The sequence below is a fragment of the Enhydra lutris genome, unplaced genomic scaffold (genome assembly GCF_002288905.1).
Source record: "Enhydra lutris kenyoni isolate GAN:26980312 unplaced genomic scaffold, ASM228890v2 scaffoldscaffold17, whole genome shotgun sequence".
Taxonomy (NCBI): domain Eukaryota; kingdom Metazoa; phylum Chordata; class Mammalia; order Carnivora; family Mustelidae; genus Enhydra; species Enhydra lutris.
The window spans coordinates 2,201,093-2,227,499 of NW_019154101.1; the positions used below are offsets into that span (position 1 = coordinate 2,201,093).

At 36.9% G+C, this 26,407-nt stretch overlaps 1 protein-coding gene across 2 annotated transcripts in view; it reads left to right on the forward strand.

Moving 5' to 3' along the window:
• Nucleotides 1-9: 9 nt before the first annotated feature.
• Nucleotides 10-26,407, forward strand: part of LOC111147739 (24-hydroxycholesterol 7-alpha-hydroxylase) — an 89,860-nt gene continuing 63,462 nt past the window's right edge. The window contains exons 1-5 of one of the 2 annotated variants that reach the window (XM_022503961.1): nucleotides 10-358; nucleotides 15,236-15,371; nucleotides 17,339-17,513; nucleotides 18,813-18,962; nucleotides 20,099-20,192. In XM_022503961.1, coding sequence (XP_022359669.1) covers nucleotides 182-358; nucleotides 15,236-15,371; nucleotides 17,339-17,513; nucleotides 18,813-18,962; nucleotides 20,099-20,192 — 732 coding nt within the window. In that variant the 5' untranslated portion in view covers nucleotides 10-181. The remainder of the gene's footprint in view (nucleotides 359-15,235; nucleotides 15,372-17,338; nucleotides 17,514-18,812; nucleotides 18,963-20,098; nucleotides 20,193-26,407) is intronic. The other variant, XM_022503962.1, reaches the window with a different exon arrangement.

Here is a 26,407-nt window from a genome sequence, read left to right on the forward strand (position 1 = left end):
AAGTCATCTAAAAATTGGGGCGGGGAAAGGAGGCTACGCTTAGGAAGGCAAACAAACTGCGGAAGTTGTAGCAGACAAGTTGGGAGGTCCGGTAGGTGCCCCTCCCAACAGGGAATGAGCAAGTGCCACGGCGGCAGGACTTTTCCCTTCTTTGATTGGGAAATCAAAGTTCCACAAAAACATGGAACTAATTTCCCCAGCAGTGATTATAATCCTGGGTTGCATTGCTCTTTTATTATTCCTTCAGCGGAAGAATTTGCGTGGACCCCCGTGCATAAGGGGATGGATTCCTTGGATTGGAGCTGGCTTTGAGTTTGGGAAAGCCCCTCTAGAATTTATAGAGAAAGCAAGAATCAAGGTATGTGGCCTTAGCAGGTGGATTTCCGGAGTAGGTAATGTTTTCTTTTTTATTTTCTTTTATTGGCTCTCAAATGCAACATTAAAACACAGGGAACATACCTGCTGTCCACAGACGTTCATTCCTCAGCTATCAACAGCTAACCTTATGCAAGTTTTTTCGAAAGAAATAGATTTTTATTGGTTATGGATAGATTCTTATCAGCTTAGCTTGCAGCTGCCTTTTTGGACGTCGATATTAATTTATAAATGTTAGTTATACTTCATCGTAGTTTAAAAGTCCTAAGGGTACCCACACTAACTAAACATTTGGAATAATTCGGAAAGAAGTGAAATACGGTTAATTTAAATTTATGAAAACGGGTAATAAATTAGTACCCGAACTAAAGTTAACACCAGGTTGCTGTAAAAATTACTTACAGACTTGGTCTTTGCAGATTTAGCCCGCACTGTATTTTCGGCTGGTATTATTTGATGATGATGAGATCCATGTTCACTGCATACTAAGGAGATTAGTAATATTGTAGTAGATGTTTTTGTCCTTAAAATAGCTTTCAAATATAGTTCATCTTTCAAAAATAGTATGTAAGTTACTGCCAACTTTTTCCTTTTATTTCAATGAATTCCTCAATGTATATTCCCGTGTGTGTTGTGTGGTTGTGTTTTTGACACCTATCCAATTGTTTCCTCAGAATAAATTCCTAAAAGTGGAATTGCCTAGTCCAATGACATGAACACTTAAATTGTTCATATTATTGTGTTATTCTTGCAAAAGAATGTAACAATATACACCTTTTCTTGTCCTTTGAGTGTAGAGGATTGCCTAGTTCCTCATATTTTGGCCCACACTAGGTGCCATAATTATTGGGAGTCTGATATAGGAACAATTATATATTTTAAAGGAATATTTCTTTGTCTCCCATAGCCTCCCTTAGTCATGATTTTGATAAATTTTAAGAAACGTTTTTACAAGTTTTACAAGCTTGTTTCAGAAGGTCAAGCAAGGTCAAAAATATAATTCTGTTTTCTTCTAAAAGGTTTGTACTTTCCCACTTTACATTCAGGTCTGTGATCCATTTTTGAGTTAAATTTTTTTTGTAAGGGGTGATGGGGCACCTGGGTGGCTCAGTGGGTTAAAGCCTCTGCCTTTGGCTCAGGTCATGATCCCAGGGTCCTGGGATGGAGCCCCACATCTGTTCTCTCTGCTCAGCGGTGAGCCTGCTTCTCTCTCTCTGCCTGCCTCTCTGCCTACTTGTGATCTCCGTCTGTCAAATAAATAAATAAAATCTTTTAAAAGAAAAGGGGGTGAGGTTAATTTCTTCCATCTGGATGTCCAGTTGTTCCAATTTCATATCCTGAAGGTCTCTCCTTTCTTCATTGATCACCTTTGTAGCTTTTCAAAAATTAATTGACCATTTTTGTGTAGATCTATTTCTAGCCTTTCTATCCTAGTCCATTGATTTAAATGCCCACTCCTTTGTTAATACTACACTGCCTTAAATACTCTAGTTTTATAGTAAGTCTTTAAATCAGGCAGTGAAAGTTCTCTGTATTTCTCTGTAATTGACTTGCCATTCAAGATTGTTTGCATTTTATTATAATTTTAGAACTGGCTTGTCAATATCTATCATAAAGACTGTTAGAATTATGATTGGAAGTTTGTTAACTCTATCGAAAAATTGGGGGAGAATTGACTTCATAACAATAGTAAGTCTTCAAATATATGACTGCTATGTATCTCTCCATTTATTTAGCTATGTAATTTCTTTCAGAAATGTTCCGTGATTTTTGTGATGTGGTCATGACTATGGTTGTTAATTATTTTATATTTTGAGGCTGTTGTAGATAAAATTGCTTTTTTTTTGGTTTTCCACTCGTATCCTGTTGAAACATAAAAAATACAATCTGTTTTCTGTATATTAATTTTATACCTTGTGACTTTGCTAAATTCAGTTGATTGCTTCTAGTAATTACTTCAGAGATGCTTTAGGATTTTTATACATAAGCAATATGTCTTGTAAACAGATAAATTTACTTCTTTTTTTCTAATCTTGATGTTTTTTTATTTCTTTTCCCTCTATTATAATCAGTAGGATTTCTAGGATATTGTTAAATAGAAGTGGTAAGAGTAGACAAGCTTGTCTTTTCCCTACTATTAGGGGAAATTGTTCAGTATTTCACCACTGAGCCTGATATTAGCTGCAGACTTTTCAAAGGTGCCTATTTTAGTCCTGACCTTCAATCCATACACAGAAATCACAGATGCCACCAGAGAAATAAATAGGGACTTATTCTCTGTTCACATCCATCTCTTCCTAGCTGCCAGTGAAATCCTCATCTCACCTGATTCTACCTCGTTGCACAGAAACAGACGCATCTGCATTTGTTTTAAAAACCTACAAAGTGTTCCCTGAATCCTAGCTTAACTAAACAGTGACTTAATGATTGACATTGTTTGTTTCCCGTATTTTTGCTGTTATAAATATTGTAGGAACAAGTGTCATTTCTGTGTGTGAAAATGTATCCACAGAATGAATTATCAGATTCAAAGTATAAATGCATTTATGGTTTAGAGTGAAATAGGAAACCTTTTGAATGTGTTGAGCTGAGGTGTGATGGACTCTGATTTAAATCTTAAAGGCTCACTTTGGCTGCTCTGTTAAAAAAAAAAAAAGGAATGCAAAAATTAAAGAAAGAAGATAAGTTGAAGGTTTTTACAGTATTTCAAACTTGAGACCATTGTGGTTTTGACCATTGTGGTTTCAACCATGGTGAAGGCAGTGGAAATTTGAGAAGTGGCTGGATATATTTTGAAGGTGGAAGCAGAAGGATTTACTGGAAACTGCATGTGGTGTGTAAAAGAATGAAAAGGGCCTAAGATGACTCCAAGAAATTTGGCTTGAGTAGCTAGAAAATGGGAGTTGCTGTCAAGTGAAACAGCCACAAATACAAGAATTTACTGGAAGGGAAGAAGTTATCAGAAGCTCAGCTTTAGCTATGTTGGAGTTTGATTAAAAAATAATAATAATAATAAAATAAACAAAATAAAACAATTAAAATTTTTAAAATGAGAAAAAAAAAGATATGCTGAGATATGTTGGAGTTTGGGATGTTGATATCCAAGTGGGAATACTGAGTTAAGCAGCTGGATAAATAAATTTAGAGTTTGCAAAAGACGTCCAGTGATGCATAGTTTCAATCTCTTTTACCTATCTTCTATAGCTGTCATTTCCTCTGAAATTCTTTTCACATATTTTATTTCTATTTAATGTTTTTTTTTTCCACATTTCTATACTCTCTCTTCCTTAGACTCTTTATTTCCTGTGGGTTGTAGTCCCCCTTGTGCTTCTTGTCATTGCCATCTCTCCCTCTTTTTTTTTTTTTTTTATGATTTTATGTATTCATTTACTTGAGAGAGAGAAAACACACATGAGTAGGGGTGGAGCAGAGTGAGAGGGAAAGAGAGAGAATCAGACTCGCCCCTGAGCGCGGAGCCCAAACAGATGCAGGGCTCCATCCCAGGACCTTGAGATCATGACCTGAGCTGAAACCCAGTTGGGTGCTTAACTGACTGAGCTACCCAGACACCCCAGTCATTGTTATCTTTTATTCAGAAATATCTTTATTGTTTCTTCCTTTCCTACATTCCTTTATCTTCTAATTTCCCTCAATTGTCTAGTGACTTCTTCCACAGTTTTTGTTTTATGGGTTTTTTGTTTTTGTTTTTTTGTTTTTGTTTTTTGCTTATTTCCTTTGTAGTTGCAATTATTACATTAATTTTTTAAATTCTGAAAATAATTTTGCATTACAAGGGTTTTTTTCTTCTTTTATCCATGGAAATCTTTTCGCAGTACAGGTTTTATGTACCCAGTGCAGAAAGTTTTTGGTGAGTTACTTCATCTATAAGGAAGCTCTGCTCTCCTTTCTTTTTTATAGAATTTTTCTTATAGTGCTGAATTTTTCCTTTCTTGTTTAACTATATTTTAAGGAGTTGAGTTGTCTCGGACCAACTGTCAGCAGGAGGTTTTGCTTGGAGGCAGTTGCCTTCTAGGTTTTTTGACTTAAGTCTTCTACTCTCCCTTGCTACAGTGAAAATAGAGTGTCTCTGTACACCCATAGCTCCTCAGCTTTTAGGATGTAATTTTACAGATATGAGCTCTCATTGCCTTTCTTCAATAGCTGCTGCTAGTAAAAGAGGTGACCCACCTTCCCAAGTGTACTTTTTACTTTCAGAAGATAGTGCTTCCTGGAGCCCACTTTCTGTGTTATCTTTTGCTACCCGCCCCCACCTCAGTATCCATGGCCTGGTTATCTTAGCCCATCTCATAGAGGTTCCAACTCTGTACATTTCCTTCTCATATCTCAGAGTGTATATTTCCAAGATTTTCCATTGTTGAGCCCCCTGTGCATGCCCTTTTTCTTTCCCATCATGCCGTGATAGCTTCTAAGGGCAGAAATGAGAGTTCTGTTGGTATCAGGTGCCAGGGCACACTGTTGTAGTTAGTAGAATTTCTTCTTATTATCTAGCTTAATATGTTTATAGTGTACATGTGTTTCATTCTCTTTGTGGCTTTGCATGATTTCCAGAAAAGAAGCAGAACAATTCAGAAAGAAGTTGCCGTATTATCACTACCAAAATTGGAAGTCATTCTTCTTTAAAAAATGGGTTTTGTTTTGTTTTTTCAGATGGGTCCATATTCTAAAGCCATGAACATATATACAATGAAAGGTCTTCCTCTCATCTCTGTCCTCTGGCTGCCTATCTTCTCCTCCAACAAGAATATTTCCATTCTCTTGTATAGCTTTCAGAGGTATTCTGTGAATTTAAAAAAAAAAAAAAAGAGTTAGGAATGTTTGCTTCTGAAAAGATGGGATAGTTGTACTTCCCCCTATTCCTTCCACTAAGTGCAGCTAAATCATAATTGAACACTATATATAAAACAAACGTAAGATTCTAAAAGGTGGAGAGAGAAAAGCAGACAGGCTAAGGACCACAGGATCTGATGAACAATATGTGGCTGAGTTTTCTTGATTTTTTTTCTGTTTCACATACCTGGATTGGGCTCTAGAAAAACCAGCAACCTGGAGATGCCCCTGAGCACAGATAAAAAAAATAACCCTCAAGACAAACTTACTCTATCTAGGTAAAGGGCCAGGAAAGGAGCACCCCAGCAAGACAGAAAACCTTTAGACTGTAACTGCTCCATGCAAACATCATAGGAAAAAATTATGGCATCACCTCAGTCAGCAAGTGCCAAGTGAAGAGTCTAGCTCTAAATCCTGGCCAGGCTGTAATGAAGTAAACCTCCCCCTCCTAGTAGGGGTGGTGTCAAAATAGGCCTAGAGAAGGGTCGTGACTTCCCATACTATTTAGCAGTTATGAGGCCATCCCCACTGCAGGGTTAATGGAGATCATACCAGGAGCATAGACTATATCACCATTGAGCAATAACAAGGAGTCCCCTCCTACTCACTGGAGTGGTGCCCCATGAGCCTTAGAAGATGGGTCAGGAATTTCACCACCACTTAGCAAGAAAGAGGCTACTCCTCTAACACCTTTTCACTTCCAGGCCAGTGAAGGTCATGTGGGAGCAATAATGAGGAATCCCTTCTTCTCCCAGCCAGAATGATAACAGTGAGAACCTAGTAAGGAGACTTGCTTTCACCCTCAACCAGCAGTAACAAGGAGTCCTCTCTCCATGCTGTGTAATTAACCTCAATTTCCATCCCCCTACCTGGCAATAATATGGTGGCATTCCCTTTCTCACGTCAGAATAGTGACAAAGGAAGCCTGGAAAAATGATGAGTTAAATAAAATGCAGTGTCATAACATAATATACAAGATATCCAGATTTTAGTAGAAAATCACTCCTGATACCAGGAACCAGGAAGATTTCAACTTGAATAAGAAGAAACAATCAACAGATGAAACAGATATTAGAATTATCTTACAAGGATCTTAAGGTAGCCAAAATTAAAATGCTTCAACAAGCAATTATACTCATGCCTTAAACAAATGAAAAAATAGAAAGTCTCAGGAAAGAAATGGAAAGTCCGTAAAGAAATAGTACATATAAGAAAGAAACATATGGAAATTTTAGAACTGAAAAATACAATAACTCACACACACACACAAAAAGAAAGAAAGTAAGAAAAAAGAAAGGAAACCTCAGTGGAGGGATACAACAGCACAATGGAGAAGAGTGAAAAGAATCAGTGAACTTCAACATAGGTCAATAAAAATTGCCCAATATGAAAAACAGAGAAGATAGACTGAAAAATGAGCAGAACTTCAGGGACTGTAAAAGACATAACATTTATGTCATCAGAGTCCAAGGAAGAGGGTGAGTCTGAAAAAGTATTGGTAGAAAGTAGGGCTGAAAATTTCCCAAAAGTGGCAACAGACATGAACCTACATATTTGAAAAGCTAAGCTAATCTCAAAGAGGATAAACCCAAGGAAGTCCACAGCAAGACAAATGATAGACAAACTTCTAAAAACTAAAGACAAATATAATTTTTAAAAGCAGCAAGAGACAATTTTAGTATATGTGCTGCCGAAGCGAGCACAAAAGCAGCAAAAGAAAAATAGAACCTTATCATAGTGGAGAAAGAAACTGAAGTGATAGTGGATTCTTCATCAGAAACCATGGAGACTAGGAGAAATGGCATACCAATTTTCAAGTGCTCAAAGAAAAGAACTGTCAACCTAGAATCCTATCTCCAGCAAAAATATCCCTTGGGAATTAAGGAGGAGTCAAGACATTCTCAGTTGAAGGAGAACTAAGAGAATTTTCTGCCAGAATACCTACTATCCTAAACAAATGACCAGAAGTAGTTCTCTAAACAGAAAGGGACCAATGAAAGAAGGAATGTGGACATCAAGAAGGAAGTAAGAACACAGTAAACAGAAGATATGTAACTGCAATAGACTTTTCTTCTCATGGTTTCTAAATTGTTTCATGGCTGAAGCAGAAATTATTACACTGCTTGATATTGTTCTAGATGTATGTATTACATTACAAATGGGTGAGGATAAGAGGATATAAAGAGAGATTCACTTGAAATGATAAAATAGCCACACTATGAAGCCATTGTGGAAGACAGTATGGAGATTCCTTAAAAAGTTAAAAATAGAACTACCTTATTATCCCATGATTGCACTATGGGCTATTTACCCCCAAAATACAAAAACTAATTCAAAGGGATGCATGCAGCACAATGTTTATTGCAGTATTATTTACAATAGCCAAGATATGGGAGCCTCCCAAGTGTCCATTCACAGATGAATGGGTAAAGAAGATATGGTGTGTGTATGTGTGTGTGTTTGTGTATGTGTGTGTATTTCTATAGCCCAATCGAGAGCCTAATCATATAGATAGATAGATAGATAGATATAGATATAGATATAGATATTATTCAGCCATAAAAAGAGAATGAAATCTTGCCATTTGCCACAACATGAATGGAGCTAAAGAGTATAATACTAGGCAAAATAAGTCAGTCAGAGAAACATAAATGCCATATGATTTCATTCATATGTGGAACTTAAGAAACAAAACAAACAAAGGGGGGAAGAAAAGGAAAGAGAGAGAGACAAACTGAGAAACAGACTCTTAACTATTGAGGACAAACTGATGGTTACCAGATGGGAGATGAGTGGGGGAATGGATGAAATAAGTGGATTAAAAAGTCATGATTACTGAGTAACGTATAGAATTGTTGAATCACTACATTGTACACCAGAAACTAATATAACACTGTGGTAACCATGATGGAATTAAAAAAACTTCAAAAAGTGGCTATATTGATTAATTATGATAAGTTGTATATATATATTGTAATAGCTGGAATAATCACTAAAAAATTCTACACAAAAGGATCCACTTAAGAATACTATAGATAAGTCAATGGAATTCTAAACAATGTTCAAGTAACACACAAGAAAGCAGATAAAACAGCAAAACAAAAACCAGGGAGAATAAACAGAAAAAAAAAAAAAAAACCCAGAAACTTAAACCCTAATATATCAATAATTTAAGCTATAAATGGTATAAATACAATTATTAATAGATATTTGAAAAATGGATCTAAAATGATGCAATTACATGATGTATAATAGAAACTCACTTCAAATATAATGAGATAAGCAGGTGAAAAACAATTATGGAAAAAGATATATCGTGCAAGCATTAATCGAAAGAAAGTAGGAGTGGCTATGTTAATAGCAGAAAAAGTACCTTCAGAGCAAAGAAAATTACCAGAGACAGAGGGGGACATTATAAAATGATAAAGGGGTCAATATACTACAAAGAGTTAGCAATTCTAAATGTGTATGCACCAAATTACAGAGCTGTAAACTATGTGAAGCAAAAACTAGAACTGAAAGAAGACACAGACAAATTCACAGTTATAGTTAGATGTTTCAACAACCTGAACAATGGGTAGAACAGACAGTAAATCAGCTAGAATATAAAAGACCACCAACCAAAAAAGATCTAATGAATATACATAGAATGTTCTACCTAACAAAGCAGGTATGTGCCCATGAGACATGACAAGATAGACCATACTCAGAGCCATAGACCCTCACAAAATTTAAAAGAATTTGAATCATACAATGTATTCTCTAACTACAGTGGAATGAAACTAGAACTGAGTAGCAGGAAACTCACCAAACACTTGGAAGCAAACAACATATTTCTAAATAATCTATGATTTAAGGGGAAACTCTCAAGGGAAATAAAAAATTATGCTGAATTGAAAGAAAATAAAATCCAACCTATCAGAATTTGGGGGACACAGCTAAAGCAGTGCTGACAGAGAAATTACCGTCACTAAATATTTTCATTGTAAAAGAGCATAAGTGTGAAATGAACAAAGCTTCCCTGTCAGCCTCCTCACCAAAAAAGAGGACAGCATACCCCAAACAAGAAAAATGAAGGAAATATTAACAGAAATCATTGTAAGTGGAAACAGAAAAAAATAGAGAAAATCAATGAAAGAGCCAATTCTTTGAAAAGATCAATAACATTGGAAGACCTCATACAAGCAAAAGAAAAAAAAGACACCCATTATTAATGTTGGGAATAAAATAGGGCATAGCACTGCAGACATCAAAAGGATAATAAAAGAACACTATATGTAACCCCACATGTAGAAAAATGACAATTTAGATGAAATGGACCTAATTCCCCCCAAAATGCAAACTACAATTATTCAGTATGAAATAAATAATTTGAATAGCCCTGTATTTGTTGGGGATAACAATTGTTCATAATTTTAAAACTCCCAAAAAAGAAATCTTAAGGCCCAGATTGTTTCACTGGAAAATTTTGCCAAATGTTTAAAGAAGAATTAACATCAATTGTATAAATAATCTCCAGACAATAGAAAAGAAGGGAGCATGTTCCAGTTTATTTTATGAAGCTAGAATCATCCTCGTACCAAACCAGATAAAGATAGTACAAAATAAGAAATTTGCAGATCAGTATTCTTTATGAATATAGATGCAAAAGTCCTCAACAAAGTATCAGCAAATAAAATCCAGCAATATATAAAGGAATTACAGATCCCATGACTCCATGGGTCTCTTTCAGGGATTTAAGACTTGTCCAAGATATGAAAATCAGTTAGTGCAAGCCACCATATTAACAGGTGAGAGAAGAAAAGGCACATGGACATATTGATTTGTACAGGAAATGCATTTGACAAGATCCCACACTCATTCATGATTTTCAAAAATTATCAGAATGGTAATAGAGAGAGTCGTCTTGAACTTGTTAAAGAATATCTACAAAAATTTTACAGTTAACCTCAATCTTAATGGTGAAAGAATAAATGGTTCATCTCTGATTGGAAACAAAGTAAGAATATCTACTGCTTATTCCACATAATGCTGGAAGTTCTGGTGAATGCAATTAAGCAAGAAAAAAGATCATATGGAAAGGAACAAATAATACTTTCTCTATTTGCAGATGATGTGATTGTTTACTTAGAAAATCTCAAGGAATCTACAACAAATCTCCTGAAGTTAATCAGTAAATTCAACAAGGTCACAGAATATAAACTCAACGGAAAAAAAACAATTATATCGCAACATACTAACAATGAGCATTTGCAAGTAGTAGTTAAAAATACAATACCATTTATAGTCACTCAAAAAGAGAAAGAAATATTTAGGTAAAAATCTAATAGAATGTGTATAGAACTTCATGATGAAAACTAGAAAACCTTGATAAAAAGAAGAACTTAATGAAGAAACATACCATGTTCATGGATTGGAAAACTCAACATAGTAAATATGTCAATTCTCCCTAAATTGATACACAAGTTTAATGCAAATTCTATCAAATTTCTGATAAAGGATAGATATAGACAAGATTATTCAATAATGTATATGTAAAGGCAAATGAACTAGAATAGCTAAAACAAGTCTTAAAAGAATAAAATGGGAAGAGTCATTGTACTCAATTTCAAGACTCATTATATAGCTACAGTAATCAAGATTATGCAAGTGGAGGGATAGATACAGGGATCGATGAAAAAGACTTGAGAACCCAGAAATACACACACTAAATGTCCAATTGATTTTAGACAAATGTGCAAAAGTAATTTATTGAAATAAAGATAACCTTTTCAACAAATGGCAGTGAACCAGTTAGACACCAATAAGCCAAAACAAAACAAAAACAAAATGAACCTTGACCTAAGTCTTGCATCATATATAAAAATTAACTCAAAACAGATCATTGACTTTTATGTTAAATGTAACACTATAAAACTTTAAAAAAAAATAAGGAGAATATCTTCTTAATCTGGGGCTGAAGAATAGTTTTTAGACTGGACACCAAAAATCCATAAAAACAATCCTGACAAATTGGACCTCATGAAAATTACAAGCTTTTGCTCTGTGAAATAAAGAACCTGTTAGGAGACTGGGAAGACAAGCTATAGATGGAGAGAAAATATCTGCAAGCCACATATCCAATAAGAGACTGCTATCTAGAATATATAAAGAACTCTCCACACTCAACATGTAAAAAAACTCAACAAGTTAACTAAAGAAATGGCAAATGACATGAATAAGTTGCTGAAGAGAGCATAAAGCTGGCAAATAAACACATGGAAAAGTGTTCAACTTCATGAGCCAGTTGAGGATATGCAAATGAATACCACAATGAGATAAGACTACACACCTATCAGAATGGCCCAATAAAAAAAAGTGACAGCACTCAGATGCTAGTACGGATAGAGAGAAACGGGATCACTAGAGGAAATAGTACAGCTACTCTGGAAAGCACTTGGGCAGTTCTTTATTTTATTTATTTTTTATTTATTTTTTATTTTTATTTCTTTTCAGCATAACAGTATTCATTGTTTTTGCACCACACCCAGTGCTCCATGCAATCCGTGCCCTCTCTAATACCCATCACCTGGTTCCCCCAACCTCCCACCCCCCGCCCCTTCAAAACCTTCAGATTGTTTTTCAGAGTCCATAGTCTCTCATGGTTCACCTCTCCTTCCAATTTCCCTCAACTCCCTTCTCCTCTCCATCTCCCCTTGTCCTCCATGCTATTTGTTATGCTCCACAAATAAGTGAAACCATATGATAATTGACTCTCTCTGCTTGACTTATTTCACTCAGCATAATCTCTTCCAGTCCCGTCCATGTTGCTACAAAAGTTGGGTATTCATCCTTTCTAATGGAGGCATAATACTCCATAGTGTATATGGACCACATCTTCCTTATCCATTCATCCGTTAAAGGGCATCTTGGTTCTTTCCACAGTTTGGCGACCATGGCCATTGCTTGGGCAGTTCTTTAAGGAAATATGTAGCTGCCATCTGACCCAGCAATTTCACTTCTGGGCATTTAGTCTCCAGAAATGAAAACATGCATTCACACAAAAACCTGTGCATTAGTGTTTGTAGCAAATTTATCTGTAATGGTCCCAACCTGAAAAGAACACAAAGATACTTCAACCATGTTTAAACACGCTGTAGTGCATCCATACTGTGGAATACTACCAGAAATGTAAAAGAATGAATTATTGATGCATACCACAACCGGGGCTGATCTCAGAGGTTTATGCCAAGTGAAAAAAAGCCAACCCGCGAAGTTTCCACTTTCCAAACTATTCATCTTTTCCTCTTCTATTTGTACACGATTTGATTCTATTTTTATACCATTCCTGAAATTCAGCATTATAGAACTGGAGAACGGGTTAGTAGTTGTCAAGGGTAATGGAAGAGGTGGGGGTGAGAGGAAAATGGGTGTGACTATAAAAAGGTAACTTGAGGCATCTTCATGGTGATGGATATTTTCTATACCTTAACTTGTGCACTGTGGCCTGGTTGTGATACCATTTAATAGTTTTGCAGTCTGTTAACACTAGGGGAAACAGAGAAATGTGTACTTGGGTTTGTTCTGTATTATTTCTTATAACTGCATGTTACTCTATCATTATCTTAGAATAAAATGTACATGAACAAACACACAGGCACCACGACTACAACATACTGTGTACTCTGGCCTTTGCTTCATAACATCCAGACATTGCACAAAGAAGTAGAACAAAAGCAAAGCAAATAAGATAGAAACACAAACACCCCCACTGCCACAGAATTTATAACATCAGACATGATCATTTGTACAGTGCAGTTTTGCAGTAAGTTATTTTAAATACCATGCAGCAGTAGTTAGGTCAATTCTTCAATGTGTTTGAACTTGGCTGTTCTACACTGTGGCCTGGGTACCTATAAGTGTTACGTGGGCCACTCTCCTAATGGGAAGTTAAGAATTCTCATTTGTACAAAACAATGGAAATTATTCATATTCTTCTAAATATTGATTAACAAGTAATTGTAGATAAGGAATACTGGAAAGTCAGGGCACCTGGGTGACTCAGATGGTTAAGCCAGGTCATGATCCAGAAGTCCCAGGATAGAGTCCCACATTGGGTTTCCAGCAGGGGGTCTGCTTCTCCCTCTGACCCTCCCCTCTCTCATGCTCTCTTTCTCTCTCGTTCTCTGTCTCAAATAAATAAATTAATAAACAGAACTCTAAAAAAAAAAAACTCTCAAAAAAAAAAAAAAAAAAAACACTGGATTACCAGTGTAAGAAAAAGAGACTTCACTGTTTGGTGGCTTCATGTTTTTCATGCCCACAGTTGCCTGATAGCACCCAACAGTGTGTTGTAGGAATGATCACATGCCATTTCAGGGTTGCCTAGAAATGATTGCAGTATTGGGGTAGTGACAAGCATAATATTTTGAAATACTTACAGTAACTATAGTAACTATAATGGGGTATGAAAGTATGGGTGATTGCTGCAAGAATGTATATGTGGTATGTATTGTGGTATTATAAAGTCAGTGCCGCCACAGGAGGAAATGAGAAGGAGGGTTTGGAAGGAAGATGTTTATTATACCCATGTGTCTGAGGGGTGTCCAAAAGAGGGGCTGCTGTAGGCCATGCAGGACCACAGGGAAAAGCATTGGTATCCATCAGGAGGCCCAAGATAATACCAGAGAAAAGTCTGTGGCTGAGCCTTTATTGGGGCTTCCTCAGGAAAGGCAAAGCAGGGCAGGGAAAACAATTTAGGATTGGCTACTTTGAATAATTCTGGTCAGCTTTGGGCTATATGGGTGGTTTCTGGTTGCCGGCTACTGGCCTTGGGATGATTTCAGGCAGGGAAAATATTGGTGTGTGAGCATTAGATAAGGAAGTAGATGGGCAGAGACTCAGGATTGGTTGGTTTACATGTGAAAGGTATGTTTCTGGCAGGTTGAGCCCTCTGCTCTCTCCAAGAATTGGCTAGCCCTGGGAGGGTGGTCTCCACCCAGTAGTGAAGCTCCCAACAAAATCACGGACTTCCTGAAATCAAACTCAGGGCTAGTGTAGGTTTGTAGGCTGCTAGTGATCTGATAGAGGGCAGAACTGAAGATGTGGATGACAGAAGCATTGACGTAGAATGAAGAGAAGGTAAGAGTGTAGAATCCATAACATAAGTGAGGGAGCACTTGCATTTTACAGGGGCAGGACCTCCCATTCCTACTAACCCGAGGGGAGGCATAGAGAATGGGTACAAATGTGTATCTTTGCAAGATTTGGTGGTGAAAAGTTGTGAGTGCTCTTACTTGATTGCCTCGAGTTTCCTAGTAAGTTACAAAGCAGGAACAGTACCTCAGAGTGGAAAGGGTTGGGTAGGTATCCAGGGGAAATAGTAATTTTGGAAAGTGAGCACATTAGAAAACTTTTCAGGATTGCAGGACATCGTTGAGTGACCACAGATTTAAGTCAGCTGTTTTGAATCTTTTTCTTGGACAAAACTGAGTAGAGGTTACTCGTAAGCACACTGATATCTGGAAAACAATGTTTAAATATCACTGTTTGACATAATTTCAAGTAATTCTTTTGTTTTTTAAAAAGATTTTATTTATTTATTTGACAGAGATCACAAGTAGGCAGAGCGGCAGGCAGAGAGAGAGGGGGAAGGAGGCTCCCTGCTGATCAGAGAGCCCAATGCAGGGCTTGATCCCAGGACCCTGAGATCATGAACTGAGCAGAAGGCAGAGGCTTAACCCACTGAGCCACCCAGGCACCCCTTAGTAATTATTTCTAATTATTATGTCATACTATAAGAAAAGAAATTTCAAACAATGATCAAAATGAAGGTTAAGTATTAGGATAGAATAAATTATGATTTGTCTAATTTAGATTTGTCTTAATCTAGCAAAATTTATAATTAATTACATATATAATCATAATAATTTTTATCTTGGCTATAACTTCAGCATTAGGGTTCTTGCATAACCCATGATGCAGTAACTTATTAGAAATCCTTATTAATATCTATATTTGTGTTATCTTTCAGTATGGACCAGTATTTACAGTCTTCATTATGGGCACCCGAATGACCTTTGTTACTGAAGAAGAGGGAATTAATGTGTTTCTAAAATCCAAAGAAGTAAATTTTGAGCTAGCAGTGCAAAATCCCGTCTATCGTACAGGTAAAGAATATTTTCAGATAGTTCGTTTGAAATACAACTTTGGAGTCCAAGAGTAGCTTTGTTAACAATTATATCCTCACTCCTCTATCAAGAATGTTGATGGCCCCTTCCTTATTTTATACTTTAAAATCAGGACAGAAGGTAGAAAGAATATCTGATGAGTTTGGTCATTGAAAAACAAATTATTGGCAGCCTCACATAAGTTTTAATTAGATGTGGGTAAGAGATGAGGTTACCCCACTGTTGTTTACTTTGGAAAATATTTGGAATCTGTATCCTGTTACAGCTCCCAGGATGTCCTTCACTCTGTTTTGCTGCTGTGTAGACAATGTTCCACAGGCTATATCTCTTGGCTTGATCACATGTTGCTACTCTGCTCACTGAAATTCTACTGTTTAATGCACCCTTTACTGTGGCATTTCCTGACACATTCCTAGGGCTATTAAGGTAAGTGGGGCTTGGCCTCGTGTAATCCGTGGCCTTTTGCTTTCCCTCCTCAGAGACTTCTGGATTGTACTTCTCAGCATGCTTCCGGTGTGACTGCCCACTTGATTTCTTCCCAGGCTACAGATATGAGGTGCTGAGGCCACTCGTCCTCCCAGGAAGGGGGAGCTGTTTCGTTTTGGTGCCTCATTCTTTTCTCTGCTTCCGTAATGTCTGTGCTTGCTTCTGTTGTCTATGAGCTTCCTTCTCTTGGTTTCCTTTTTGGCTTCTTTCTTAGGTTCCTCTTCATGTAGCCTCTCATGCATCTCTTGCCATTAAACAAAAACAAAAACAAAAACAAAAAATTTAGAAGCTGCCAGTGACCAAGAACATGATGGTTGTTTCTTCTTGCCCACATGAAGATCACAACATGTTGGTTAAATTCTTTGACTATTGAGTGCTTCTCGGTACTTAAACTATGGGATTCCTGATCAAAGAAAATAAATATTTTGAAGTTTGAAGGCTCTGAATCTGTAAGTTCACATATCCCTCCAGAAAAACATACCAACTTACTCACCAATCAGGTGTGCATGGAAGTGATCAAGTTTTTTCACATGTGCCACCTCTGGGGACTTTGATGTTTAAATATTTCTATTTAATAGACAAAATATGTTAAGATGTGCTCTTGAGCCAGCTTCCTATTCCTCTAGTACAGAAAAGATCTGTGCTCAGGAAATTGAAACATTATTTTTAATTAATAATAAAATACATAATACGCTGATGAAATAGAAAACTAAAAACTATTTTTTTGAAAAAGCTACCTTACAGACAATAAAACGGGATTAAAGAAAAATATAAAAGAATAATGAGTTTAAAAACTCATACTCTTGCTAGACAAACTCAAGCAGGAGGTGTGTATCATGGAAGAAACATGAGCACTAATACAAAGGAAGTAGTGGAGCCAAAGCTATTCATGGGGTAAGGAAGTGTAGACACTTGAAGGAGAAATAGAAGTTGGCAGGAGAAACGTGTGGCTTGTAGCTGTGGGTGTGTGGGGATGGGGTGAGGCTGGTCAAGGAGAGAGTGTTTTGCGCAGCTAGAACATCTAATAAAAATGCTGGAAAATATAAATATAAATAACGGAAATACCACACTGTACCTGGCATACAAATCTGGGGGGAGAAGGGCCTGGAAATGTTACTGGAAAACTAGAAAGATGGTAGAAGGCCTTTTGTAAACTTTGTTAAATGTAGAAAGCCAATGAAAGCTTTTTAACGTGCAAATAAAAATCCCCAGATTTGTGTTTCCCAGAGGCCCTCCTAGTCACCCATTTGTAGATCACCCCCAAACGTGAATTTCCCTACAGACTCTTACAGTTTCATGGGATAGGTTGAATCTTCACCTCCTTTTACTTGCAGGAGGTAATTTTATGTACTGGGAAGGCTTTGGCTGCAGTCCCTGTGGCCAAGTAATAGTAGAGGTACATTGACTGTTTGCTTCAAGGAATTGTTGCTTCTGTTAAAAATAGTTTTCTCTGTTTTTAGCATCAATTCCAAAGAATACTTTTTTAACACTGCATGAAAAACTTTATATCATGATGAAAGGGAAACTAGGGACTTTCAACCTGTATCAACTCACCGGACAACTGACTGAAGAATTACATGAGCAACTGGAGAACTTGGGCACTCATGGGACAATGGAGCTGAACAACTTAGTAAGGTAAAGTACATGCATTAGTAGTGTTCGAGCTTGTTGGTTTTTTTGGTTTGGGGGGTTTTTTGGAATAAAAAACTTGGAATCCTGCACACTGAACTTTAAAAATTATCTGGTTGATTAATGAAGTCGATCTAACTGGTAATTTAAGAGATTTTATTAATCTTTTACATCTTAATTAATGGACAATTTTTCATTAGCACTCCGATTTTAAGGTGAGCCAATATGATCATTTTAATACATTTACAGTAATTTCTCCTCAGCCATTCCATGCCATGTAGAACATACCTACCTAGAGGGAATGCTGAGAGACAGGTGAGACAGGGAAGGGCACTGGAGGGAATCAAGTGACCTCAGCCATGTTCTGAAGCTTTCTGGCAAAGGTAAGGGCTGGGCCTAGGAGCTGTGAGAAAAATTCTTCATGTGTGTAAGGAGATTTGTTCAATTGAAGTTACCTATTAAGCACTTTCCATCTCAGTGGGATACTGGGATGCTGAAGGCAGGATTCAGTAGTTCAGACTCATAAAAAAGAATAACAGTTAATATTTTGTTAGAGGTCCAGAAAGAGAGAGAGAAGAAAACAACAACAACAAAAAAAGGCAAGCAACTGACTAAACTTTTAGCATGCCCAGTATCTACAACGAAACCAAGCAAATTCTTGGATATCTTGAAACTTTGGGGGGAAGGAGATCCTGAAAAATTTCTAGTGAGGAAGAGATGGCAAATAAAACTGAAACAAACAGTACTTAGTGTTACTAATCTAGGTTGTATTAACAATCTTTGATATTCATTTCTTTATTATGCCACAGTAATTATTTTTATTCACTTATGGTGATAAGCATTATACTCCAATGGGTAGTAGTTTAAATCTGTAGGATCCTATGAGAGCTTGGGAATTTGGTAACCAGTGTTGCCCTGATTTTTTGGCTCTCTTTTGCTGCTGTCTAAAGTCATGGACTATATCTTAGTTATTGCTATTATTTACTAAATAAGAACTTGTTGAAATTATATTGAATCAATTTATTTCTACACATGATCTCACATTTATCAGGATCTAACAACGATTGCTTAGAAAGCCTTTTAAAACCTTCAGATAAATGAACCAAAATTTCAGTTACCCCTAAGTTATCTTGACCACAGTAAACAAATATTAAAACCTTTTGAAACTGATTCTTTCCCAAAAGAATCTGTTGCATATTATTATCTACCCCTAATATATAGCTACTAAATAATGTCCTTTTTTTGTTTCTTTTGCCTTTCTTCTTTGGTCATTGGGTCTGACTTTCTATCTGTTTTTCTTTGTAGGCATCTCCTTTATCCAGTCACAATGAATATACTCTTTAAAAAAGACTTGTTTCCCACAGACGAGAGAAAAATCAGGGAGTTCTATCAGCATTTTCAAGCTTATGATGAAGGTTTTGAGTACGGGTCCCAGATGCCAGAATGTCTCCTAAGGTAGGGAGCTCTTCCCTACAATTAAGTCACTGACCAAGCTCCTCCCAGCAATTTCCCTGTTCTCAGTACAGAGAGCAGCATCTACGAGGAAGAGACAGGAGCTACTTTTTTTTTTTTTTTAAAGATTTTATTTGTTTATTTGACAGAAAGGGCTCACAAGTAGGCAGAGAGGCAGGCAGAGAGAGGGGGGGAAGCAGGCTCCCCGCTGAGCAGAGAGTCCAATGCGGGGCTCGATCCCAGGACCCTGAGATCGTGACCCGAGCCGAAGGCAGAGGCTCAACACACTGAGCCACCCAGGCACCCCCAGGAGCTACTTTTTAAGACGAATTTGTTTTTGGTGTGTGGGTGACTTGATGGAGGAACTGAAGAAGAGAGATGCATTATTTCCTTTTTTTTTTTTTTTTTCCTTATTTTGAGGAGCAAAAATGATACAGGGAGAGAGAGAGAGCCAGAGAAAAGATACGAGAATGAAACAAAGAGTTTGTTTTGAGGCCTTTTATCCTATTTACTGTTATTATGATCACATTCATTGCTATACTTTGGAACTCTGCTAAATCATCAGGCATGACCAGTCTTAGAGTCTGACATGGTTGACCTTATTCTCCCTGAGGCACAAGGAGGTATGGCCAAATGTATTTTTCACAGTTGGCTCAGTGGTTCGAATGCAAAATAACACATGAGTTTTTAAATGTCTTGGCAGTTGGTTTATAGTGGTGACTGGTCAGAAAGTATGAAAAAGATTGTAGCCAGTTGGCTTTACCTGGCTTAAGCCAGCACTGGGTCCTTGTGCTAGTTTCTCATCCTCCAGCCACTGCTAACAGCCAGAGTAAAAGTAGAATAATCAGGTCATGGGCTCTGTTTTTTTTTGCTTGTTTTTGTTTTTTATTCAATGCCAATCCTATAGGGATTCAAACATTTGTTGCAAAACCCCTACTAAGATGTGGCTGCCTTGCCCACTCCATTTTCCTTGTGATCTAGTAAGTCTGAAGGTAGACCTCGCATGAAATTCTAGGAAACTTAAAGAAGAAATTTGGAGAAATAATTATAATTCCATAGATATACCCCCTTTAATGCTATGACCTATTACTCCTGATGTGCTTTCAAATTAATTTATGCACGTTTTTTTTCTTGCCTAGAAACTGGTCAAAATCCAAAAAGTGGCTTTTAGCACTTTTTGAGAAAACCATTCCAGATATGAAAACATACAAATCTGTAAAAAATAATTCCATGGTAAGTAGTTTTTTGCTAAAGTGAGTTTTTGCCAAAATATATGGGAGGAAAACAGTAATAAGCTATGATTTTTAAAATAATTTTTTTTTTTTTTTTTTTGCCAAAAATCGTGAGATTATTTAGGTAACATTTTGTGTCAAGTACTGTGTTGGATTTTTACATACGTTATTCTATTAAACAACCCTGTAACAATGAGGTAGGTATTAATAGTCTTCTACATGAGAAAAAACTAAGGCTACAGACAACAGCATATAACAAGGTGCTGAGGTTTTTATTGATTTATATATTACATAGTTAGGTCAACAGCAATAGTTGGGAGTTATGGCACATTAGATAAGGATAACAGAGTTCTACAAAGCAGACTTTGTTCTTGATGCCATTATCACTAATTATTTCTCTCTTCAAATAAAAGGAGGTAGTGAGGTATACTTTGAAAGGCAATGCACTGGAAGCCACTTCCCAAGTGTCCTAGATTTGTGGTCCTTCAGGTGTGGTTCCTAGACCAACAGTACCAACATCGTCTGGGGAGGACTCGATCAGAGCCTCTAGGATGGAGCCCCCCAGTCTGTGGTTTCATAGCCCTTCCAGGTGTTTCTGATGCTTGTGTAATGACAAGTTCTCAACCCTGCCTGCTCATCAGAATCTCGGGGAGCTTTTGGAAATGACTTGATTCTCCAGACCACCCTCCCCTTCAGCGACTGGGATTCACTTTGTCTGAACATGGGCTGCAGTTCAGTCACCAGTCTCATGACCTTGGGCATAGCATCTTGTCTCTTGGCTCAGTTTCTACACCTAGCTCATAGAATGTGGGGATTAAGTGAATTAATATTTGTGAAGAAGTTGGAGAGTAGTGAGGACTACATAAGAGTTCAGACCATGTGTTTATCATTAAAAATTAGACCTTTTATTTTATTTTTTTGAAGATTTTTACTTATTAATTTGAGAGGGAGGGAGCATGCACATGCATACAAGCAGGAGGGAGGGGCAGAGGGAGAGGGAGAAGCAGACTCCCCACTGAACAGGGGGCCTGATATGGGGCTCAATCCCAGGACCAGGAGATCATTATCTGAGCCAAAGGCAGACATTTAACCTAGTGAGCCACCCAGGTGCCCCCCAAATCAGACCTTTTCTTTCTTATAGATGATACCAAGTGTTTTTACTTGCTTGCCTTTCATTATTACAGCAAGTGTTACCACAAGCAACTCTGCCTAACACTAGAAGGGAAGATCACTTCAGAAAAAAAAGCGATGTATGAATATTTAGTTATCTCCCACCAGAATAAAGGGAATAGAAAGCTATTTTGGAATGCCCCACACTGATAAACAGTGTTTTAGCTAAGGATTCTACTTTACAAACAGACCCAACACATTTTGTTTGCATCATTTTCCAGGATTTAGGGGTGAAGAGGCATGTGTACAAAAGATGCGCCCGGATGAATCTGTGCTCTGTGGGCCTGGCAAACAGGGTTTTGAATGCCCCAGATAAAACTCTCCACTGACATTACTTCTAGAGCAGCATTTCTTTTTCCTAGTCTGAAGAAATGAGGCATTTTTAATCATGGGTACTCTAACTCTCTGTTTGAATAAAGACAGATTTTGCATTTTGCTGAAGCTAATCCAATGTTTAAGACTTGGAGGCAGAACTCAGTTTGAACATTCAGGAGCAGTTTTCATTTTTTGTGTGTATAATTTGTTTTTTTCCAGCAGTGTTCACACTGAGCTTGCGTTCTGTACCCAATTTTTTTTTTAATGTGGTCTAAGAAGAAAATAAAAGATTCTGTTGTCTTCTGTATAAGTAGATTTCAATGGCCTAGTTAAGCAGAAGACTGGAAGAAGTTTTTGTTTTTTGGGAATATTACACACACATCCTATTACATTATAAACGTCAAGTGTGGTCGTTTCTCCCTTGTTATTCTAGCTATGTATTAAACTAGTATTTTCATTTAAAATTAAGATTTCACCTACAGGATAGCATCCAAAGAATGAAATCCATGTATAGGATTTTCCATGAGCTATAAACTTTGTGTTATTTTAATTTATGTTGTATGATAGAAACTAGCACTGAATAAAATTTATACTTAAATAATTTGCAATTTTGCTAACCCATTGTTACAAAAACAATAAGACGTCACTAACATTTATGGGGAGCTTACTCTGTGCTAGGCATAGTGTTACACATTTCACAAATTCATGACTCATTTTTTCACAGCAGCTCTAATACCCAGAAAACTGGGGATTATTAAAACCAGAAAACAGAGGATTAGAGTGGTTAATCACTTTGGAAACATTACATGCCTTTGTAAGTCATAGTATTAGTCTCTCATTGTGTATTTTCTTTGATTGTGATTTAACAGTTATTTCATGTATCCCAAGATCTGAAGCAAAACTACTAAGTAGTGGTACAATACAGTTCTCTTAATCCCTAATCCATGGGAGTTGTGGGCTGTATCTCTCATGGGGCAGTATATCACAGTAGCTAAGAATGTGGGCTCTGGAGCAGGGGCCAAGCTCCCAGCATTTGAATCCCAGCTCAACCACCGACAAGCTATTTGTCCTGGCAGAGTTCCCTAAGTGGCTTCACTTTCCTCAAATGTAAAACGGTGAAGATAACAGTATCTACTTCTTCAAATTGTACTGAGGATTGAATGGTTGAACATTTGCAAAGCCCTTAAAGCAGTACTCGCCTTAGCAAGCAATGACTAGGCCTTAGCTGCCATTATTTTTATCACCTGAATTTGAGTTATTTAAGATTCAAAGTACGTGAGTAACTTAATGCAAATGTATCTGAATCTCTTCCCCACGATGGAGAATGACCATTAACAAAGGTGTGACTGGGAAACCTCCCAGTGAAGATAAAGCTTCCATGGAATTTGTGTAATGACCTGAGAGCCACCATAGGTGGACTTGGATGGGGCCCTGATCTTAGTTGGCACCATTCCAGTCAGATATCCCTTCTCTGCATATTGTAGTATTTATACTATCTCCTGGCTTGGCAGTGCTTTCTCCATGGTGTACAGGCTGAGAATCTTCATGGCAAATGGGGGTAGGCTTTGCTCTGGAATGCTCCAGATACCTGTGTTTCTGTGTTGCTTGCATTTTCCTAAAAGCAGAGGTTTATTTTAAAAATTGTCAAAATGATAATATGTACTAAGTTTTGTTTCAAGCGCTTTATAGGTAGTAACTGGTTTAATTCTCACAACAATTCTATGAGGTAGATACCATGTTATGACCATTTTATCGATGATGAAATCGAGACACAGAGCTTAAAGTAACTTGTCCAAGGTTATCTGGGTCTTGACTAACGAAGCCAGATTCTGGTTCCACATATAAGGATCTTGGAAGTTGCCACTCTATCCTAACAACAAGCGCAAAGCTGAACAGACCAATACTAAAATTATCAGACTGGGACTTTAAAACAGCTATGCTTAATATGTCAAGGGCTCTCATACATAAAGTAGACAGCATGGCAGAACAGATAGATAATATAAGCAGAGAAATGGAAATCCTAAGTCTGATTAAATACTAGATATAATAAACACTATAACATAAATGAAGGATGCCTTTGATGGGCTTATTTGTAGACTGGCAGAGCTGAGGGAAGAATCTCTAGAGGATATAGCAGTTGAATGTCCCAGAACTGAAAAACAAAGAGAGCAAAGACTAAAAAAAAAAGTAGAACAGAATACCCAAAGACTATGGAAGTATGGGACAAGTATAAAAGGGATAGCATCCATACAGTGGGAATACTAGAAGGAGAAGAAAGGGGGAAAGGAGCAGAAGAAGTATTTGACACAATAATGACAGAATTTTCCCACAATTGATGTCAGACACCAAACCATAGATCCAGGAAGTTCAGAGAACAACAAGCATGTAAACACCAAAAACATTATCATTTTTAAATTATTAAAAAAACAAAGATAAAAAGTCCTAAAGAAGCCATAAGGGAAAACACCATATCTATAGAGGAACAAAGATAAGAATTTTTTCTGACTTCTCCTTAGAAACTATGCAAAACAAAAATAGAGTAGAGTGAAGTATTAAAAGAGTAGAGTGAGAAAAAAGAAAAACCATCAATCTGGAATTCTGCACCCTGTGAAATTATCCTTTAGAAGTAAAGTTGAAATAAAGGCTTTTTCAGACTAGCAAAAATGAGAGAGTTACAAGAAGTATTAAAGGAAGTTCTTCAGAGAGAAGAAAAATAATATAGGTCAGAAACTTAGATCTATATAAAGAAGGGAAGAGCATCAAAGAAAAAATAAGTAAAGGTGAAATAGAAATTTATTTTCCTTAATCTTAATTGATCTAACAGGTAACAATTTGTTAAAATTATAATAGCAACAATATATTCAGATACACACACACACACACATACACACACACTTAATGTGTGCTTATATAAATGAAATCAATATGTATGGTTATCTGCATGTCTGTCTGTATCCTTTATCATATCCTTCTATAATAATAATCCAGTAAATAAAATGTTTCTCTGACTTGCGTGAACCCCATAAGCAAATTAATTGAATGTGAGGAAGGGTTGTGGGAACCTCTGATTTATACGAGCAATCAGTCAGAAGTACGGATAACAAACTAGACTTGAAGCTGGCATCTGAATTCCAAGGACGAGGTTGTTAGAACCTCCAATCTGTAGCCAGTTGGCCCAAAGTACAGGTAATAGCCTGGGCTGTGACTGGCACCTGAAGGACAGGTGGGAGGTGGGGAAAAGATATAGTCTTGGAGGACTAAATCCTTAACCTGTAGAACCCCATGTTATTTCTGGATAGATGGTGTCAGAATTGAGTTGAACTGAGTTCAACTAGATAGTGTCCTGAGTGTTTTTATTGCTGTTTGGAATTCCCCCTCCACATATACACACACATTAGAAATTGGCATCAGAATTTCACAGTGAGTATGTCCTCTTTACCACTTCTTTTCAACATAGTACTGGAAGTCCTATGTAGTAAACCAAAAAAGGATATAAAAGTTACATAGATTGGGAAAGCAGATATAAAACTGCCTTTGTTCACAGATGTCATGATCATATTTATAGAAAACCCGAGAGAATAGACAAAAAACTACTGAAGCTAACAAACAATAATAGCAAAGTTGCAAAATACAAGTTAATATCCAAAAGGTAACTGCCTTCCCATGTACCAATCATGAATGAGTGAAGTATGAAATTAGAAAAACATGCCATTAACATCAGTATCCCCCAAAATGAAATCTTTAGGTATAAACTTGACTAAAGATATGTAAGCTCTATATGAGGAAAGCTATAAAACCTGATGAACAAAACCAAAGAACTAAGTAAGTAGATTATTTTATGTTCATGGATAGGAGGATTCAATATTCTCAAGATGTCAGTTCTTCCCAACTTGACCAACACATTCAAAGCAGTCTCAATCAAAATCCCAGTGACTTATCTTATGGATATCAAAAACTAATTCTAAAGTTTATATGGAGAGGCAAAAGACCTAGAATCGCCAACACAACATTCAAGGAGAAGAACAGAGTTCTTCAAAAGAGCACTACTACCCAACTTCAAGATTTACTGTAATTAATGTTCTAGTGCGGTATTGGTGAAAGAATAGACAAGTAGATCAGTGGAGCAGAATAGAGAGCCCAGAAATAGATCCTTTTAAATATAATCAACATGTTTGACAAAGAACCAGAGGCAATATAGTGAAACAAAGATAGACTCTTCAACAAAAGGTGCGGGAACAACTGGACATCCACAGGCAAAAGGAAAAAAAAAATAAAAAAAGAACAGTCTAGATAGAGACTTTAATACAATTCACAAAAATTCTCTCAAACAAATCATAGATATAAGTGTAAAATGCAAAATTATAAACTACTAGAAAATAATGTAGGAAAAAACCTAGTTGACCTTAGGTATGGTGATGCCTATTTAGATAAAACATCAAAAACATAATCCATGAGAGAAGATGGAAGCATATGAAAAGATACTACACATCATGTGTCTTGGGGGAAATCCAAATGAGAACAACACTGAGACACCACTACTCTCATTCTGGCCAGAATCAGAAACACTGGCAACACCAAATACTGGCAAGGACATGGAGCAACAGGAACTCTCCTTCATTGCTGATGGGAATGCAAAATGGTACGAACACTTTGGAAGACACTTTGGTGGTTTCGTACAAAACAGAGCATACTCTTGCCATAAAATCCAGCAATTGTGCTCCTTAATATTTG